We start from the raw sequence: 18284 nt of genomic DNA, 5'->3' as shown, positions 1-18284 counted from the left end.
GGGTCTCGACCGGTTCTTGCTCCACTCTGATGCTTCGTGGGAGGTATAGTGTACTCGCGTACAGTGCCTAAAGCCTTACAGCAGTGCACTGTAATCTTAGCGTATCGACAGCGACGTACCTCATCCTCTCACTGGAGCTGTCTCTCCCACTGATTGATTGTGTTTGTCGACAACTACAAGCTATCGACACCTTCCCCATATTGATCACCTCACGACATCCAACGGCTGGCATCTCTAATTCTCGTCCTCTATCTGACGCCGATTTCTTCCTACACTTGCCAGTCTACCTACGACGGCCCTATACAATGGTCAGGATGCCTGATGCGAACGCGAAACGTCATTCTTCTGGCTGGCAGGATGCTGACTTGATGCTCTACAGTCGGCTCAGAACTCGGCCGGTATCCAGACCCTTCTGGACGTACGTACACCTTTTCGCGGGTATCTCCGTCAACTTTGTTGTTAATTTCAAGGACGCAGGCGGAGAGAGAAGCCTCCAAGATTGTCCAGAAAGGTATGCTGCTCTTGGGAAATACATTGATTCAAGCCCGACCATACTAACGAATGCGCCCGTAGCCCGAGAGTGTAGGTCCCCCGACTCGAACCAATCTGATAGCATACTGCTACATACTCATGCCGTATTTCTTAGTCCGTACAAAGAGAGTAAAGGAAGCCCGCGACGAAGCCAAGAAGGAAATCGAGGCATACCGCAACTCTAAGGAGGAAGAGTTCAAGAAGTTCGAGTCCGAGGTACGGCACTTATCTTTTATCAAACGGCGGCAACAAGGATGAAATACTAACGAGTCCCTGTAGCACTCCCAAGGAAATAAAGCGGCCGAGGACGAGGCGAACAACGAGGCCGAGGAGAAGATCAAAGAGATCAAGGATGCTGGAAAGAAGAGCCAGGACAAGGTTGTCGCTGATCTCCTGAAGGCCGTTTTCGAGGTCAAGCCTGTTGCACCAAGTGCCGCATAAACAAATGCCAACTCCCTATATGACAACCGAACATACTGGAAGTGCGAGGCCCAAACCATGGTATACCTCTTGAGTAAACACAATGGAAGTCGGTGGTCTTGCGGAAGGGCCGCAGAAACATGTTTAGGTGGACACGGTTGTAAGAAAGCAGCCCAGAAACCCAGTGCGACGATAGCTTTACCAACTAGGCTACCGAGAACTTTGGCGGCGATACACCTCACTTTGATCCGGTGGCGGTTATAGTGGTATCTTCAGAATTACACCTAGCTAACCTGAATCCCTTCAAATTTCCCTTGTTTAGTGTAAGAAGTCCATGAGCGTTGCGAGCATATCCGCTAGGTCTTTATGCTCTGGCCTATCTAGGTCAAGGTCACGTTGGTACTCCTCCAGTGTCGCCTTGATGGTCGCCAGCCCTTTGCCGTCTGCGGCCAATAGTCTCTGTACCTTTTTTTTCGCGCCAGCATCTTCGGCAATAAGCCACGCTAAAACCACGTCGATGTTCCAGACGCTGTAAAGACCTTCATCTATTCTCCCCAGATACCATTCGCTCTCCAAATCCTCGGCCTCTTCGGCACTCAGACGACTTCGTTCCTGCTGGATCTTCCTGTCCTGCGCATCGAGCCTGGACGTATATCTTGTTCTGCACTCGTAGAGCCGATCCAGCTTCTCGTAGTCCTTTTCAACAAACTTGGCCAATGTACGGATTCTCTCGGCAGAATCAGCAGGCAGAAAACGCAACAGCGACCTGAATATGTCGAAAAGGCTCTCCGTCATCACCCGCTGTTGCTGCGTCGTCTTTTTGAAGGTTGAGAAAAGCACTTTCAAACCTCCGGCATCCACCACTTTCCGACAAAGTTCACCGTTCATATCGTCGTTGATGCTATGCACAAGAAGACGCATCGCTGGCTGCTTGCTCATCTTGCCTTCCTTGAGCATGATCAGGCACAGTTCGATACCTTCGGCTTCAAGGAACTTTCTTTTGCCTTCCGGCTCGTCTACAATGCAGACGAGAGCGTTGAAAAGATTCTCCATGAACTCTTCCTCCTCGCCTCCTTTCTCGGGGTCGCGTTTACGATACGCCGACACCAGCTGCAGCAAGACGTCGACAGCATCCATTTCAGCTAACTTCTGCCGTGTCACCGGCGAAGCGTTCGCGATGATGTCTAGGAGCTCCGCAGAGTACTGCTTGTTTTGAGACACCGGGAATTCCTGTCGTTGTGCCCTTTCCAGGAGCCATTTAACCAGCATCGTGTCCTGTCCCACCTTTTCCGCGTTTGTCGTTTTGGACAACAAATTCTCTATGACCCCAAGAGCGTAGTAGACGCCATTGCGATCTGATTCATCGTCCTCGTTCAGACGGGAGAAGTTTGACACAAGTAGGCCGATCAAGTCTGCATCCAAAAGCGCGTCGACAAGAGAGTCCCAGTCTTCGTCGGCTGCGTTGACGTCCTCGTCAATGAGCTCACCGATGATTTCGACAGCATCGATAGCTATGTCCGTGTTTTCGTGGGCCAGCAAGCCAACCAGGCTCGCAACGCATCCTAACTTCACGAAGTGGGGGTATAATTCGGAGTGTTCTGCTAAGATGGATAGGTCCTTGATAGCGGTGTCGAGATCAGCTTCGCTTTCAATGAATTTTTGAGGATCATCGGCAAACTTTGCGCGTAACTCGGCGTTTTTGGTGATGCGCTTTTCGAAGTTGAGTGCCGTTTTCCGGACCCAACTAGCGTCGATCTTGTCGGGGGCATTAGACTCCTCACCGCGGCCGTCTACGTAATCGAGTATCTCAGATTCCTGCTGTGTGATCCCTCCGCCAAAAAATCGGCCTTCTTCGTCATCGGGCGGCATTTCAGGTCCGTAATCGTCATCCTCGTTGACTCCAGGTGCAAGTGGCGATCCGACAGCGACACCCTCATGTTCTGCTGCATCTTCTGCGCTCGCATGCCGACTGACAGCATCAGCTGCGCTCAGCTTGGCTGACTTGTATATTTCATCTTCTTTCTGTTAACTGACTGCTCCAGTTGTAGAACAGCGTTGGAATGATAAGGAGAGCAACTCACTGGGATCCCGTACTGCGTCAAATTTCCTCTTTCCAGCACCGCCAGCCTTTTGCGACTGGTCAGCAAGCGATTGCAAAGTACGGACGGGGAAATGGACTCACCCTAAATAATTCTGCGACATCGGACATGTTGGCCTTTTCTAGAACTCGATAACACTAGGCGGTTCGAGTGAGGGCAAAGTTGGCGGGTGTTGTTGATGCGCCATCTGACACTGGCTCAGCAGCTTTTGATGCTTTGACGACAAGAGGCTTTGCCGGGGTACTACCTAGGAGCTTCCGGGCTGCACCTCTGCTAGCTTGGCTCAAGATCCACTTCTGCAGCTTCGGTCGGGTCTCTGCCTGTAAAACCAAACATGTACGTACCTGGGCGGCATTGCATTACTGAAGGAAATAAAGTGCGATTATATGTAACTATGCATATACTATATATACAGTGTTATCTGCTAGTATCATACGATCTATGATATTTACTATGTACGTCCCTGTCCGTATACGCTAATGGCTTGGTTGCCTGTCAGCGACGAGGTGACGAAGGATATTAACAAAGTCCCCATTGCTCACCCTCAAAGGAATCAAAACTCTCCTACCAATTCACACTACACGAAGTTCCCAAAATGCCACAGACCGTAGTGCTCATCCGCCATGCTCAAGCCCTCCACAACGTCGATCATAAGTCATCTCTGTGTCAATTACTTAAGCCCGCCATTGTCTAACATACCAGCACAGGACTGGAACATTCATGATCCCGACTTGTCTGCACTGGGCTTAGAGCAGTGCCGAGAGCTGAGGGAGCATTTGCTGCAGCGTTTCGGCAATGAGACGGATGCTCTCATCATCGTTAGCCCGATGAGACGAACGATTCAGACCGCTCTCTTGTCTCTAGACTGGTTGATCAAAAAGGGTGTGCACATACAGGCCGATGCCCGATGGCAAGGTAAAGATAATAATAAAAATTATTGAACCGCAAGACATTCTTCCAAAGGAGAAGGTGATCAGGGAACACTTTGCTAATCTTCACCAGAGAATTCGGCGAAACCATGTGACACGGGCAGCAGCATCGCCAACCTGAAGGCCGAGTTTCCCAGCGTCGACTTTTCCACCGTAGATCGTGTATATCCAGATAAGACGTCTCTTTCTGGAGCCGAATATGCGTTTACAAAGGAAGCCATCATGAGGCGCGCTCGGGCGGGTATTCGTGGCATTCGCGAGCGCAAGGAAAAGCTCATATTTGTCGTTTCCCATTCCGGTTTCTTGCGCCTTGGTGTAACGGGATACTGGTTCTTCAATGGAGATTATAGAATATTTGAGCTAGATGAGGACGAAAGCATCGACCAGCCGCCAAAGCTTAGGCAGCTAGAATCGACCCTCAGGGGTGGGCTCGGCAAATCTTGGACTGATCCTGTTGTCATTGGCTCTGGATTGCCAGCTCCCGAAATATATCCTGAAGATAAGACCAGTAACTAGCGCAAATCGTGTAGATATCAAGTAGTGCGTTGCTGTAAAGAATATGGTTTTATTGCGAGGGTCGTAAATATGACTACATCAAACTTTTACATGTTTTAAGACAACAGAGACGCTCTCACATGAAATGCTGTCATTAGACAGAATCCTCTGAGCAAGCCACCCCCAAAGACAGCATGTTTCTCACCTGGAAAGAAAGCTCTGAAAGGCGGACTGGTCGATGACAACATTTCCAACGGCACGCAGACGCTTACGGCCAGCCTTCTGCTTTTCCAGCAGCTTCTTTCGGCGCGTAATATCAGCAGCATGAAGCTTTGCGAGCACATCCTTTCGGAAGGGTTTGATGGTTTCGCGGGCAACGACGCGTTTTCCAGCTACCGCCTGAATGACGACCTCTGAAGGAAGATACGTCAGACCACTACTTCAAGTCACAATATAACGGAACGCTTACCAAACATTTGCCGATCAACGTGTTCTTTGAACTTGGTTACCCATTGCCTACCAAGGCGCTCGGCCTGAGAGATGTGTATGACACGGCAGATTGCATCAACGGGCTGTTTGTTGACAAGAAGTTGCAGCTTTGTGAGCTGACTGGCTCGCCAACCAGAATCCTCGTAATCTAATGTTGCATACCCCTTGCTGCCCCAAGTGTAAGTGCAAGACCGCAGTCATTCAATATTGTGGTAACTTACGTGGCGCCCTTTAATTTACCAAACAGATCGTCAACCAGTTGAGCCGCAGGTATGTCGTACTTTAAAATGACCTGTGTGGCGTGGAAGAACTCGAAACTCTTTTGTTCCCCGCGCACACTTTCGCAGAGCTCTATGACTCGGCCCAAATACTCCTCCGGAAGAGTCATTGTGGCTGTTACAAAGCTAGGTAAAGTTAGTGGCGAGAACGGTGACAGGGCATGTGGGAGAATCAGTGAACGTACGGCTCGTACACGGTTGCACCGCGCATCCGGTGCTCATCCTGACTAGGAAATTCAGCCGGATTTTGGTATATTGTCTCCGACCCGTCGGCCCATTCGACTTTGGTTGGCACAGTCGGGTCGGTGATGATGATGCTGGCGCCATGTTCTTGCTTCAGTCGATCTTGAAAGACAGAACAGTGCAAACTGCCGAGGAAACCCAGCCGCCAACCCGCTCCCAGTGCCTCGGAATAATCCTTCCGCAAGGTAACACTTCTGTCGTTAAGAACCAGCTGACTGATACTGTCTGCGAGGCGTGTATAGTCACCCTGATCGGTGGGAAATGCTGCGACAAAAACCATCGGCTTGGGTTCCTCGAAGCCCGGATACGGCTTGACCATGTCCTCCGACCCAACGGATGTGAATGTGTCGCCAAGTTTCGCATCCTGAATGCGCTTCATTCCGGGGTTAAAATAGATGTAGCCAACCTGTCCAGCTCGGAGAACACTTTGTGGAACAGGATTTGGATATTGTATGCCAACCTCACCAACGGTGTATTTATAGCCAGTTGCGAAGGAGGTGAGGTTGTCACCGGCCTTGACCTGTCCATCGAACACCCGAACAAGAAGAATGACACCCCGGAAGTTATCGTACCACGAATCCACCAGCAGTACCCGCAAGGGCTTAGAAATGTCACCGACGGGATGAGGCACCTTCTCCACAACCGCGGGCAGGATATTGGCCACATTCTTGCCAGTCTTGGCTGATACGAGAACGGCTGCAGAGGGTTCCAGCTCGAACGATGTGTGCATCTGCTCCAGAACTCGGGGCACATCGGCGGAAGGCATGTCTATCTTGTTGACAACAGGAATAAGAGCAAGGTCTTGAGCAAACGCGAGGTGGAAGTTGGAGACGGTTTGGGCCTGTATACCCTGACTGGCATCGACCAGCAGCAATGCACCACCGCAACTCGCATACGACCGCGTTACTTCGGCTCGGAAATCGACATGACCAGGGGTGTCAACAAGATGCAACAGGTAATCCTCTCCATTGTGATTGTATATCATGGTGCAAGTCTGTGCCTTGACTGTGATGCCTCGCTCGCGTTCGACGTCTAGCTTGTCCTATGGAGGAGAGAGGCTTCAGTCAGCTTCTCAGCCTTATTCGTATGCATGTAGAACGCACTCACAAGAATCTGTTTGTTCGAATCGCTAGCGGATATAGTGCCGGTGATTTCCAGCAGACGGTCGCTCAGTGTACTCTTGCCATGATCGATGTGAGCTACGATACAAAAGTTCCGATACCGTTCGATGGGAATGGCAAGAATTCGTTCTTCAAGGGCGGAACGTGAAGGCGCTGTAGGCTTTGCATAACTCGGCGAGCCGTTGTGGAAGAACCGTCTGTCACAGAAACTCCATTCCGACGTGGTTTGTTGCAGCGGCCAGTGCTGTTGCTGTCGTGCAGAAATGTTCCTGCAAGTAACAGCAGTGTATAACGCCGAGGTAAGGCTAGGCTGATGAAGCTGTCGTCGCAATTGGCGTGGAACACTGACCAACCGGTCCCGCGTAAAGCGCACGCTCGTCGCTGGGGGGCCGCGCATCAAGGTGTACTTCTCAGCATCGAGCAGGCTCAAACTCGCTGTTTGAAAGATCAAGTGACAGAGATGACAAGGTGTGAAGCTTGCCGTAAGTAGGACCTACCTTGGATATAGGCTTGGCTTTGGCTACCTTAGATGCAGGAACCACCGATAATTCGAGCTTAGGTGGGGGGTGGGTCCGGTTCCAAATTGCAGCGCTTAACGACGCTTTAATTGGCCAGAACCCTTGGCGACGGGAGAGGTGCTTTCAGTAACGGCTTGTAAAGTAATTAGTCCCGGCTTTCGAACATCAACTCCTCATCAGCTGGGTGGTGCCTTAGTCAAGGTGTCAACTTCACTACAGCTTTTTGGGTATTGATAAAATGCAGATAAGATTTGGGTATATTGTTGCATCAAGTTCCTGGCTGTACTATGAAAACCAAGATTCCCCCGCATGTAGAGTTCTCGCCCCGTTTCTATTGTAGGGCCTTCTTGATTGCCCCTTTGAACTACCTCCTACTACGGATGGTACTGATGATTAAACCTGATATGATACTTCGTATTGTCGCTCTGTTGAACGCTTGCATCATGTGTCCATGCTTCGTCCCATGCCATCGAAGTAAGTCGCAGTATATCCTCCCGTCGATTATTCATGCAAGAACCCACTCACTTCCCCTCTTGATGAACTTGTCTAACAACAGACTAAGGTCGGATAGCACAAAGCGGCAGATAAAAAAACCGAAGAACTCTGCCGCATGTCGAGTGCACAGCTCAAGGCCAACCTGTGTTTTGTCGGCATGCCTCAACCCAGGATCTTCGACCTGGCGTGCGATTTGATCTACAGATAGTCAGTTAGTTTATGGTCTTTGGGAACACATGTAAAGCAATATGACATGTCCTACCAATTGTCTGAGCAGCATCGAACAGTCGGGCGAGGGACCCCATATAATGTGCGTTTGGTCCTGTGAACTGCGCATTGCCCGGATCTCTCTTTGACGGGCGACTCGTTGGGTGGTCCGTCATGGGTAGCGTCTCCGGACCTGGAGATTCTTTACCACTTTCTAACCCGTTCCCTTTGGCGTTAAACGAGTTGTTTAAGCCCGCTGCCGAATTTTTGGATCGCAATCTACGCCATGAAAAGGACGAAGACTTCCCTGAAACACTGCCTGAGCGTGGCACGCTGATTGCTGCTTCGATCTCGGCCGAGTTTGACGCATCTCGAAAGAGCATGCTGGAATTTTGAACGCCAACATCGGTCCCCAGCTTTCGCGTCAAGTTGGCTTGAACTTGTTCCAAGATGCCCTCCAAATACTGCATCTCTTCAAGTACGGCATCGGCATCGCATGTGTCAACCCTCGCCAACTTGAGAAGCGCCGCTGTGAGATAATCACACGTTGCCACCTTGTCCTCTACGTTCCGGATCTTAACGCCTTTCACCTTCCACACATCTCGTGGAACAAACAGCTTATTGCTCAAATAACCCCCACGGGGGTGGGCCAGTGTCTGGTATAAGCACCGCATTAGCCAGAATGGTCTTAACAAATAGTCTGTTGGACAGGGCTCGAGTGGAACCGGGGCATCGCCCTGAAGTGGATTTGGCGATCCCGGGCTCTGCGGCGAATGGAGGCTGTCATCGAAGAGATATAAGCCGCCAGCAGAGCTCGACGTAAATTTGTCTCTAAAAGCTGCCGCTAAGGGCGTAGGCAACGTTGGCATTGCTGGGTACCTGCTGTTGATGCCGAAGCCGGTGCTTAATGGAGTACCAGGCGACATGTCAGATGCGTCATCCAGGTTGGACAATGACATGTTGCGATTCTTCATACTTCTTAGACTCGAAGATGAGAAATTCTTCCTTAGAGGAGGCCTAAAGGACGGCGAGCCGGTATGGCTCCCAGTGAAGTCCTCGCTGTCCCGACTTCTAGTATGACCGAACGGCGGCGTGGGAGGTACTGGCTGAGTGGGGCTTATGCCTTCCGGCGGCGAGTATGGCCGGCCGACCGTATCATTCATGTCGGCTGGGCCGGTCATGTCGAGAGTATCGAATTCAATCCCATGAGTCCCGCTCGGTGCCTGAGCAACACTATACCGCCGGCCAGGGTCGCCAAACTGCGACAGCTTGGAAGTCTCAATTTTTAGTTGCTTGGGATTTTGCCCTGACATCCGTCTACTCCGCACACTCTGCCCAGGCCCCGGCGATGAGGTTGTCGCCGAGAAAGGCTTTTTAACAGGCAGTTCTGGTAAGGCCTGCAATGGAGGTGGAGCCTTCGGGCTTCCGGCGCCAGGAAAATGAGTTGTGCCACTGGGATCGGTCGGCGATGTGGAAACATCCGCGGCTACTGTGTTTGTTGATGCCACAGTCGCTTTCCAAGCCGATTCAGCCAAGTCGCTAGAGCCCGAGTTCCTGACCGCAGCCTGGTGAGATGCCAGGTTAAAAGCAAACTGGTCTACTGAGTAGTCGTGCGTCATTTCCTCCAGGATACGCTCCTCCTCATCAGAAGATCCATCGTCATAAAAATCTTCATGTATGACATCTTCATCGAATTCTTGTTCTGCTAGGCTCTGTTCGCGCTGTTGTATCCCATTCGCTTGCTCGAAAGCTTCTCTTTCGTTTCGCCGGACACGTTCTTTGGCGAGCTCGACTTTGCGCAATGCTTTGGCCAGAACAGGGTCGTCCAATCCATGGCCTTCCGGGTCCGAAAATCCCATGGGCTCGTATCCATCGTCATAAGCTGCTTCGACGGCTGCATCCAATGCTGCGTCAAACTCAGCTTCAGTTGTGCCGCTGGGAGAGCGAATGTGTTTCCGCCTCACAATGGCAGAAGAGGGTCGGGAGTGGATAGATGAGGCTGTGGAACCCCCGGACTCGTCAATGGGGTCTAACCAGGAGTTCGACTCTCGGCTGGAGTTTCGGATGTGACGAGGACTCTGATTAGTCCGCCTTGCGGTGAGTAAAAAGTCGGATTTCACAGGCCCATCTGGGTTGCTTCGGTCATCAAGTTTGGGAGACCAAGGTCTTTGCGGTGAAAGTGGCCGGGGCAGAGAAGTATCCTCAGCGGGCATTTGGAAGATGAGTTGCTCGTCTGATGCACGATCACGGAGTGATGATCTCGAAAAGGAGGACTGCAGAGTATAATGCTCTGACACCCTTGCAGAGTTTTTCGAGAGTTCTCCGAGAGTTTGCATCCGCGAAATGGGTAACCCCGGGCCTCCGTAATTCGGTGAACTTCGACTCCCATCCCTCGAAATCCTGTTAAGAGTCGCAGTTTCAAGGCCAGCAGGCTCCTCGAGGTCGTTGTCATCGTCAAACTGCAAGCTGGGGTTCAAGCGCAGGCCCAAGCTTTCAGGTCTCGCTGGCAGTGCTTTTCCTTCTGACTCTAGCTGGATGGGAGCCATCTGGTCCAATTCTTCGATGCGGCTGGTGTACGTTCGGCGCTAACACCTAGTCAGCGCTATACTCCTAGACAGTTTATACTCAATACCATAGATTCACTTACAATCGCCTCAAGTTTCCGTCTATCTTCATCGGTCGAGGTCCTGGCTAAGACTTGATGCAAAAGATCGCATGCTTCTGCATAAGCATGCCTCGCGCCTTCAAAATTTTGCGCATTGTCCAACTGGACCGCCGTGTTCGCTTTTTGGAGTGCCCGGGAAAGCATGGCTTTCTGGGACGGTGGTCTGTTTCCTCTTTCCCTTTCACGCGAAGATCCGGTGGTGTCTGTACTCCCCTTGGCGGCCGTCTGGGACCGGTTACGAGAGTGACCTCTCACCTGAGAGGCCTCTCCATTGTGATCGGACGACATACCTGTGTAAGGTAGCTGCTGTAGGCCCGGTTCGGCTGATCCTCTCCGGCCCTGGCCGGAGAATGCATCCCAGACTTGGTTTTTCTCAACTCCAGAAGGGCCCTTGTAAGCTCGAGATGCACCTGGTGGCGGCCTCGTAGCGTATCCGCCAGGCGGTGGTTCGGTACCAAAGGGAAAGTCAAGCTGATGTGGTATAAAGACAGTGGATAGGCGATCGGCGCGCGCTGGCCCGGCGGGTGAGTAGGTACGCGAACGGCTGCCACTACTGTATGCTCCCCAAGATGTCTCGCTAGAACTGGAGCGTCTCCTGCCTCCCAGCAATCTTTGGAGCGACTGGCTTTTGGTGAGGGTGCTGCTAGGTGGAAATAGTGCAGAAGGATCAACACTTGAACGGCGCGCGTGAATACTGTTTGCGTGGTGGTTCTGGGCAGAGTTTCGACTCGATGTTGTAGAAGCAGACCAGCGATTCAGGTTTCTGTCTTCCTCAGCCGACAAAGCAATGCTACTAGAGCGTGAATGTGCAGTGAAGGGTATAACGTATGACGGAGCTTGGGAATCGATACTGGGGTGTGGGATAGTGCTCTCGTATGTTACGGCATCGAATCCTGTTAGCGGGAATTGCGCGGACGGCTGTGAGGATGGGAGAAGCGAGGAAGTTCGAGGAAGTGGTGAAGGTGTCTTTCGCGAAAAGTATATGCTTGTGCCTATGCCCGTGCCCGTACCAGTGCCTACGTCGAGACGATTACCAAGCGAAGATGAGACCGGAGCCTGCGGTCGGTCGGAGCGTATGCCGTGGTAGCGAGGGGCAGGCAATTGGTTGGTTGACGAGGGAAACGATCGAGACAGTCTGTGCTGTTTCTGGTATGACTGCTGTTGCTGCGTCCACAAGGGATGCGGACGATGGGTCTGCTGGGCCTGCTGGGGCAAATATCGGTGGTCCTGGTCCTGATCCTGGTCAGGGTGATTGAGATGGTGGTAATACGACTGGGACTGCGCCGTGCCTGCGTTCGAGAAAGCGGCCGACGCTATAATATGAGGTGAGGGCATCCTGTGCGCACCTCTGCGTGGGATGGGTAGTAGGGGTGACCCGACATGGACAGCCTAGAGGTTGCCTTGAGACGTTTTGACCCGGTCAACCAAAACTAGGGCGCTGCTGCCACTGCCACGGCATTGAATGTGTCACGACACAGGGACTAGGTATTGGGCAGTATCCTACGTAAAGGAGAAGGGAGTCGTAAGCAGGACAAAGATCATTACTACATAAGAGAATTAAGCAATTAACGTATATATATAGTAAGTTATATATTATACAGAGTATTTCTAAAATACAAAATACAAAAATACAAATACATGTATTTGTATTTTTGTATTTTAGAGGAAAAATAAAATACATGTATTTGTATTTATATTTTAATACAAGAATATATAATATATTAACTAATTATATTAAACATAAGAAAAATATAACTAGCTAGGCTATTAGTATATATATATATATCTAGTGTATTTTACCTAGAGCTATTACTACTTTACTAGCTTATTAAGAATATACTTTTTACTATCTATACTAAAGGTCTATTATATCTATAGTGTTACTTAGTTAAGAAATTAAAGTATAAAGTTTATACTTTATATAACTTCTTATATATAATCTTAGTATATAACTATTTTAATTAAATATTTATATGGATTTTATTTATTAGAGATTCTATTTTTAAAAGTATATTACTTTTAGGTATATAAATATACTAGTTTAATATATTTATATATTAAAAAGTAATACACTATTAATATACTAGAAAAAGTAAAGATATAGTTAATAAGAAATATAATAGTATAAATTATTAAAAAGTACTTTTTCTAGGTTAATATAGCTAGAAAAAAACCAAAAGTATATAAAATTAGCTATAACTTAGCTACTATAAGCTATAATAGACTACTACTTAAGCTATATCTATTACTATAACTATAATATTAGTTATTCTAGGGTACTTTTTCTAAGTTATTTTAACTTAGTAAAATAAAATAAAAGTAAATAAAATAAACTATAACTTAGCTACTATAAGATATAGTAGACTACTATTTAAACTATAACTATAACTATAACTATTAGTAACACTAAGGGATAAGTTAATATAGTTAACTATAAATATTAGTAGTAATTAATAAATAATAGGGGGGTAACTATAGTTCTCTATTATATATAAAGAAAAAAAGGATAATTATTATAGGTTAGTTAGTTAAATAACTAACTTATTACCTATAAATCCTTAGAGAATCTATAGCTAAATATCTAAGGATTTACTAGTAATAAGTTATTAAGGTTAACCTAATAACTCTAATATTTATCTATAATAGTTAATATTATAACACTAGTAACTTTCTATAGTACTAGAAATCCCTTATTATTTATATCTAAAAGAATAACTAAAAAATATAATAAAAAAAGAAGCTAAAAAGTATTTAATACTTTTTACTTATATAGCCTATTATATATAAAAAACCTATTTATTTATCTATATTTTAACTACCTATTACTAACTAGCTTCTTTAATATATTATTTAGTAATAACTTTATAAATTTATTTACTAGGTTATTACTACTATAAATCTACTATATCTTATAAATCTTATAGTATTTATATAACTAGTAAAAGGCTATAATATCTATTATAAGTTACTTCTTTTTTATAGTACTAAGCTTTATAAGGCACTTATAAAGTAAGTATAAGTTAGTATAAAGTATTATAGGTATTTATAGTAGCTTAAGTAGTTATAATTATTATAAAGGTAGTACTAATTATATAGGTAATATTAGCACTAGTAATTATCCTATAGACCTTAGAGGTAAGTATACTATATATAACTTTTTATACTTTATTAAGCTAAAGTAGATAATATTACTAGTTAATTTAAAGCTTTTATTATTAGTAGTAGGTTACTTAATAATTTATTTATTAGTAAAAACTATAATAAAGCTAAGTTAAAAAGTAAAGTTATAGTTATTTATAAATAAGCTATTAATAAATATAAAAAGCTTAGTAGTTATAAATTAATTAGTAAGAATTATAGCTATAGTTAAGGTTATTAATTTACTATTTAATTTAGTAGTTTAAAGCTTTAATCTTTTTACTATAGGTAATTAGTATTAAGTAGTAACTAAATAGTTAAAGTAAGCTTTAGTTAGTAATAGAAGTAATATATATACTATAGGTATATTACTAGATATAATTTTACTAAGTAGTAAGTAATTTCTTATTAATAAGTTAAAGCTTTTTACCTTAGCCTTTTTAATAAAAGGTAACTTACTATTAGTAGTAATAGATAATATACTATTATTAAAGTAATAAAGTTATTAGCTATAAGTAACTACTTAGGTTTTACTATAAAAGTAGCTTTTAAGCTTTTTTCTTTATAGGTAGAGAATTTACTATTTATAAGGCTAATTATATTATTTATTTATATACTAATTAATCTAAAGTTACTATTATTAAGTAATAATATTAATAAGTAAAGGTTAAAGGTTAATAAATTTATCTAGAGATTCTCTTTATAATAGTAGTTATAAGTTACTTACTAGTAGGTTTTTACCTTTATAATATATATAATAGCTTAGTTACTATTATTATTATATTTACTAAGTAAAATCAGTAAATTTATATAGATAAGTAAGTAAAAATAATATAATTTAGTAGTATTACTAATTAGGTATATGCCTTGGTAATATTATATAACTAGAAAAGAAATCTATATTAAAGTAGTAAAAAGCAAAGGTAAGTATTAATTATTAGACTATTTACTAGATAGTAAATAACTATATAAGAATAATTTTTTTACTATTATTTAAATAGCCTTAGATAATAAGCTATAATTTCTTATAAGGCTACTTATTTTACCTTTTACTTTATAGACTATATATAATTTAAATATATAGGTATTACTATAGGATTTCTTATTATAAGTAATAATATAAAATACACTATAGTTAATAAGGCTTTTACTTTTACCTTATTAGACTCTTTAAAGATTTACTAAGTATAGTAATAATTCTTTTCTTATATAGCTTAACAGTAAGTGTATAGTCTACCTCTTCTTTATAGTTAAGAATACTATAGTTATAGTAGATTATATCTTTATAAAGAATATAAGTATTAGGTTCTTTTATAAGTAACTATAGTGTTATTATAGTAGTTTATTATTAATAATAATAGTATTATATACTTCTTTTTAGTTTAGGTATCTTTATAAAGTCTTTTATACTTATATATATATATAAGATTATTTTTACTTATATAAAGTAGCTAGTAGGTTTATTTAGTATAAAAGGTCTAGTTAACCTTCCTCTATATAGTAAGGTTTTACTATAGAATCCTAAAGTTATATAGGCTATAAGGTAAATTAATAGTATAAGTAGTACTATTATTAATAATAAGGTAAAATAAGCCTTACTAGCTATATTTTTTATACTATATATAGACAAGAGATTAAAGGGGTAAAGTAATAGTATTAGTTAAATCTAGGCTATTATATATAGTTAGTACTTTATATAGCTATTACTTTATATAGATCTAGTGTACTATATTTATTACTTTCTTAATAGCTTTAGTGTATTATATAGTAGTTATAGTAAATAGTAACTTATTAGTTATTTAAGGGTATATACTAAATATAAGAAGAGTTAGGATAAGGCTATTTAGGCTAGTAGTATTATTAATTATTTTAATAGTAAGTTAAAAGGTAACTTTAGGTTTAGTGCTAGTTTCTTTATAAATAATCTTATAGGTATAGTAAAAGGTATATAATAGTACTTAACTTTACTAATACTATAATAGGCTTTAATAAGTACTTTTTTACTTTAATAAATAACCTATAGGTAGTATATTTAAACTTACTAAAGTAAAATTTAAGGCTAGCGTTAGTTATTATTTAATTAAGTAGGCTAAGATATATATTAATCTATTATATTTATAGTGCTTCTTATATATACTTTATAGTAATAGATTATAAGAATTTTACTATATTAAATACTATTACTATATTAACTATATAAAGTACTAGTTTATTACTATTAAGATATATTATATTAATAAAGATCTTATAGTTAAACTTATTATTATTATATAGTGTAAACTTAAAGTAACTAAGGGCTTTAGAGTATAATTAGTAGTAGTAATAGTACTTATTAATAGCTTTAATTAACAAAAGGGAGGTATTTTCTTTAGTATATTTAAGTAACTTATAAAGTTACTAAATAAATAAGTAGCTAAATTACTAGTAAATTTAATATAATTTACTATTTATTAGGTATTACTTAGTAATACTTTTCTCTAGTAGTTATAAAAGTATTTATAGGTAGCTAAATTAGTAAATAATAAGTATAATATTATTACCTTAGATTAACTAGTTAATAAAGTTATTAAATTTTATACTATAATAGTCTATATTCTTTAAGTAAAAAGAAATAGAGTATTAGTAGTTATTATATAAAAAATAAAGTTACTAAGTAGTATAAGTATATTAATTACCCCTAAGGATTTAAAGTAATTACTACTACTAAAGTAAATACTTATTTATTTACTTAGATAGTATCTATAGGTATCTTTTTACTTAAGTAATACTAAAAGGTAAAGTATTACTTATAGCTAGTAGTTAATTTTTAGCTATACTAGTGTTAAGTATAATACTATAAAAAGTTACTACTAAATAGTACTTATTAAGTGTAAATATCTTATTAGTTTTTATAGTCTTACTAAGTAGTAGCTTCTTTAGTAGGTTCTTATAAGTAAGTATATAAGTAGTTACTTAGTTATATAACTTAAAAATATAGTTAGGCTATTAATTAATAGTTATATAAAGAAGGTAGTAGATATAAAGAACACTATATTTATATAGTTATTATTATTACTAGTAAGTTATTTTTACTATTATTTACTTCTTAGAGATAACTTATATTATAACTTTATAGTTAAGAAAAAGTAGTTAAAGGTAGCTAGTAAAGCTTATATAAAGTAAATACTTTTATACTAGTTAAATAAAGATTACTACTCTTCTTTAGTATATTTAGTTAACTAATAACTAGGCTTACTATAAATAAAGTACTTTTTAATTAATTTATTACTATACTAGTTTTTACTATATAATTACTTTATAAAGAACCTTATATTTACTATAGATTAGTATAATTATTATAACTACTATTATACTTATAGTTAACCTAAAACTACTTATTCTTTACAGTAGATTTATTTATAAGGTATTATATAAGTAGCTTATAGTAAAGTAAAGTATTTACTACTTTATTATATAGTTATATATAGAGGCTATAGAATATAGCTAGTAGGTTAAAAAAGCTATAGTATACTTAAGTATACTATAGTAATAGGTAATAAGGTATTTATAATTATCTTTATCCTTAGGTAGACTATTATAGGTAGTTACTTTAACTAGCTTAGTAACCTTTTTAATAAGTAACTTAAAGATCTTAAGCTTATTTTTACTATAGTTTTTATAGGTAATTAAGTTAAATAATATATAGTAAACTTAGTAATATAAGCTAAGTGTACTTTATTACCTTTAAATTATTTTTTAAGCTTTACTATTAGAGTATTAAAATTACTTACTTATTAGTAAAAAGTAAAAGTATAATACTCTTATAGTTTACCTTAAAGTATTACTTAAATTACTACTTTATAGTAGTTTTATATTATACTTACCTAAATATAAAGGTTATAGAATAATAGTAATTTTAAGTTAATAGTCTTATACTAGCTACTAGTATACTTTATAGCCTAGTTATTAAAGTATATCTTTATAAGGTTACTTATTTACTTTAGCGTTAGCCTTAATATTACTATTAATATTACTATAGTTAATAAGAGCTCTTATAGTAGTATAGTAGTTATTATATATAGGCTATAGATTTTAGCTATTACTTAGGGTTTTAGTATTAATAAAGGCAGTAGTAAGGTAAAGGTTAAGTTATTATAGGAGGTCTAATAAGTAAGTATTAGTAATAAGTGTACTTTAGCTAGTTTTTTACTATATAGGATTATATTATAACCTTAGATATTCTTAATAAAGTTAAGGTCTTTAAGGTATAGTTTAAAGTTATATAATAATCTTTTAATAATAGTAATTATCTTATTAGTCTAGTAGGCGCCTTTCTCTTATTAAAAAGTATTAAATATATATTAAGTAATTAATAGGTGTTTACTATAGTTAACCTATATACTATAATTAATAAAGAAGTTATATAGGCTTATTAGGACCTTTTAGTTAATTACCTTAAAGTTATTTATAGACTATTTACTAAAATCCTTATAGGTGTAATAAAGTAATTTACTACTAATATAGTTATAGTACTTATAACTACTAATATAAAATATAGTAATAGTATTAAGTATAAAACCTTATTACTTACTTATAAGGTTAGTTAGTAACTTCTTAATATAGTCTTTTCCTTATTACTATAAAAAGATATACTATATAAGGTTAGTAAGTATAGTA

The 18284-nt window shown here is 40.6% G+C and overlaps 5 protein-coding genes across 5 annotated transcripts; 2 read left to right on the top strand and 3 right to left on the bottom strand.

Moving 5' to 3' along the window:
- The first annotated feature begins 1 nt into the window (after position 1).
- On the top strand, positions 2 to 1247 carry LY79DRAFT_563909 (H+-ATPase G subunit-domain-containing protein). Its single transcript, XM_060558607.1, has 6 exons — positions 2 to 308; positions 380 to 418; positions 478 to 511; positions 574 to 582; positions 647 to 747; positions 811 to 1247. Exons 1-6 carry the CDS (start codon positions 306 to 308, stop codon positions 970 to 972), a joined length of 348 nt encoding a protein of 115 aa, XP_060410629.1. The 5' UTR covers positions 2 to 305; the 3' UTR covers positions 973 to 1247.
- On the bottom strand, positions 1151 to 3241 carry LY79DRAFT_340087 (Catenin-beta-like protein). The gene is made up of 3 exons (XM_060552558.1): positions 3134 to 3241; positions 3033 to 3078; positions 1151 to 2966 (listed from the first exon to the last, which is right to left on the bottom strand). The coding sequence occupies exons 1-3, from the start codon at positions 3158 to 3160 to the stop codon at positions 1270 to 1272; spliced, it is 1770 nt and encodes a 589-aa protein (XP_060410628.1). The 5' UTR covers positions 3161 to 3241; the 3' UTR covers positions 1151 to 1269.
- A 271-nt stretch (positions 3242 to 3512) lies between these two features.
- Positions 3513 to 4536, top strand: LY79DRAFT_706012 (phosphoglycerate mutase). Its single transcript, XM_060565015.1, has 3 exons — positions 3513 to 3700; positions 3756 to 3965; positions 4053 to 4536. Exons 1-3 carry the CDS (start codon positions 3646 to 3648, stop codon positions 4493 to 4495), a joined length of 708 nt encoding a protein of 235 aa, XP_060410627.1. The 5' UTR covers positions 3513 to 3645; the 3' UTR covers positions 4496 to 4536.
- On the bottom strand, positions 4537 to 7188 carry LY79DRAFT_563897 (GTP-binding protein lepa). Its single transcript, XM_060558606.1, has 5 exons — positions 6592 to 7188; positions 5427 to 6526; positions 5185 to 5367; positions 4944 to 5131; positions 4537 to 4887 (listed from the first exon to the last, which is right to left on the bottom strand). The coding sequence occupies exons 1-5, from the start codon at positions 7000 to 7002 to the stop codon at positions 4676 to 4678; spliced, it is 2094 nt and encodes a 697-aa protein (XP_060410626.1). The 5' UTR covers positions 7003 to 7188; the 3' UTR covers positions 4537 to 4675.
- A 174-nt stretch (positions 7189 to 7362) lies between these two features.
- On the bottom strand, positions 7363 to 12093 carry LY79DRAFT_563895 (MIT domain-containing protein). Its single transcript, XM_060558605.1, has 3 exons — positions 10473 to 12093; positions 7881 to 10410; positions 7363 to 7816 (listed from the first exon to the last, which is right to left on the bottom strand). The coding sequence occupies exons 1-3, from the start codon at positions 11823 to 11825 to the stop codon at positions 7629 to 7631; spliced, it is 4071 nt and encodes a 1356-aa protein (XP_060410625.1). The 5' UTR covers positions 11826 to 12093; the 3' UTR covers positions 7363 to 7628.
- Positions 12094 to 18284: the final 6191 nt, after the last annotated feature.

This window comes from Colletotrichum navitas, assembly GCF_030913465.1.
Source record: "Colletotrichum navitas strain CBS 125086 chromosome Unknown LY79scaffold_65, whole genome shotgun sequence".
Lineage (NCBI taxonomy): Eukaryota > Fungi > Ascomycota > Sordariomycetes > Glomerellales > Glomerellaceae > Colletotrichum > Colletotrichum navitas.
Note: the sequence above shows the minus strand (reverse complement) of the source record. Positions and strands in the feature narration are given on the sequence as shown.

Coding starts and splice junctions, on each gene's coding strand:
- LY79DRAFT_706012 (XM_060565015.1), top strand. CDS start 3,646: ATGCCACAGACCGTAGTGCTCATCCGCCATGCTCAAGCCCTCCACAAC. Junction 3,701..3,755: donor AGCCCTCCACAACGTCGATC/ATAAGTCATCTC, acceptor ACATACCAGCAC/AGGACTGGAACATTCATGAT. Junction 3,966..4,052: donor GGCCGATGCCCGATGGCAAG/GTAAAGATAATA, acceptor AATCTTCACCAG/AGAATTCGGCGAAACCATGT.
- LY79DRAFT_563895 (XM_060558605.1), bottom strand. CDS start 11,825: ATGCCCTCACCTCATATTATAGCGTCGGCCGCTTTCTCGAACGCAGGC. Junction 10,411..10,472: donor GACGGAAACTTGAGGCGATT/GTAAGTGAATCT, acceptor ACTAGGTGTTAG/CGCCGAACGTACACCAGCCG. Junction 7,817..7,880: donor CGATGCTGCTCAGACAATTG/GTAGGACATGTC, acceptor GACTATCTGTAG/ATCAAATCGCACGCCAGGTC.
- LY79DRAFT_563909 (XM_060558607.1), top strand. Junction 419..477: donor GTATCCAGACCCTTCTGGAC/GTACGTACACCT, acceptor TCAAGGACGCAG/GCGGAGAGAGAAGCCTCCAA. Junction 748..810: donor TCAAGAAGTTCGAGTCCGAG/GTACGGCACTTA, acceptor GAGTCCCTGTAG/CACTCCCAAGGAAATAAAGC.
- LY79DRAFT_563897 (XM_060558606.1), bottom strand. CDS start 7,002: ATGCGCGGCCCCCCAGCGACGAGCGTGCGCTTTACGCGGGACCGGTTG. Junction 6,527..6,591: donor ATTCGAACAAACAGATTCTT/GTGAGTGCGTTC, acceptor TCTCCTCCATAG/GACAAGCTAGACGTCGAACG. Junction 5,132..5,184: donor GGTAAATTAAAGGGCGCCAC/GTAAGTTACCAC, acceptor CACTTGGGGCAG/CAAGGGGTATGCAACATTAG.
- LY79DRAFT_340087 (XM_060552558.1), bottom strand. CDS start 3,160: ATGTCCGATGTCGCAGAATTATTTAGG. Junction 3,079..3,133: donor ATGTCGCAGAATTATTTAGG/GTGAGTCCATTT, acceptor CAGTCGCAAAAG/GCTGGCGGTGCTGGAAAGAG. Junction 2,967..3,032: donor TGACGCAGTACGGGATCCCA/GTGAGTTGCTCT, acceptor AACAGAAAGAAG/ATGAAATATACAAGTCAGCC.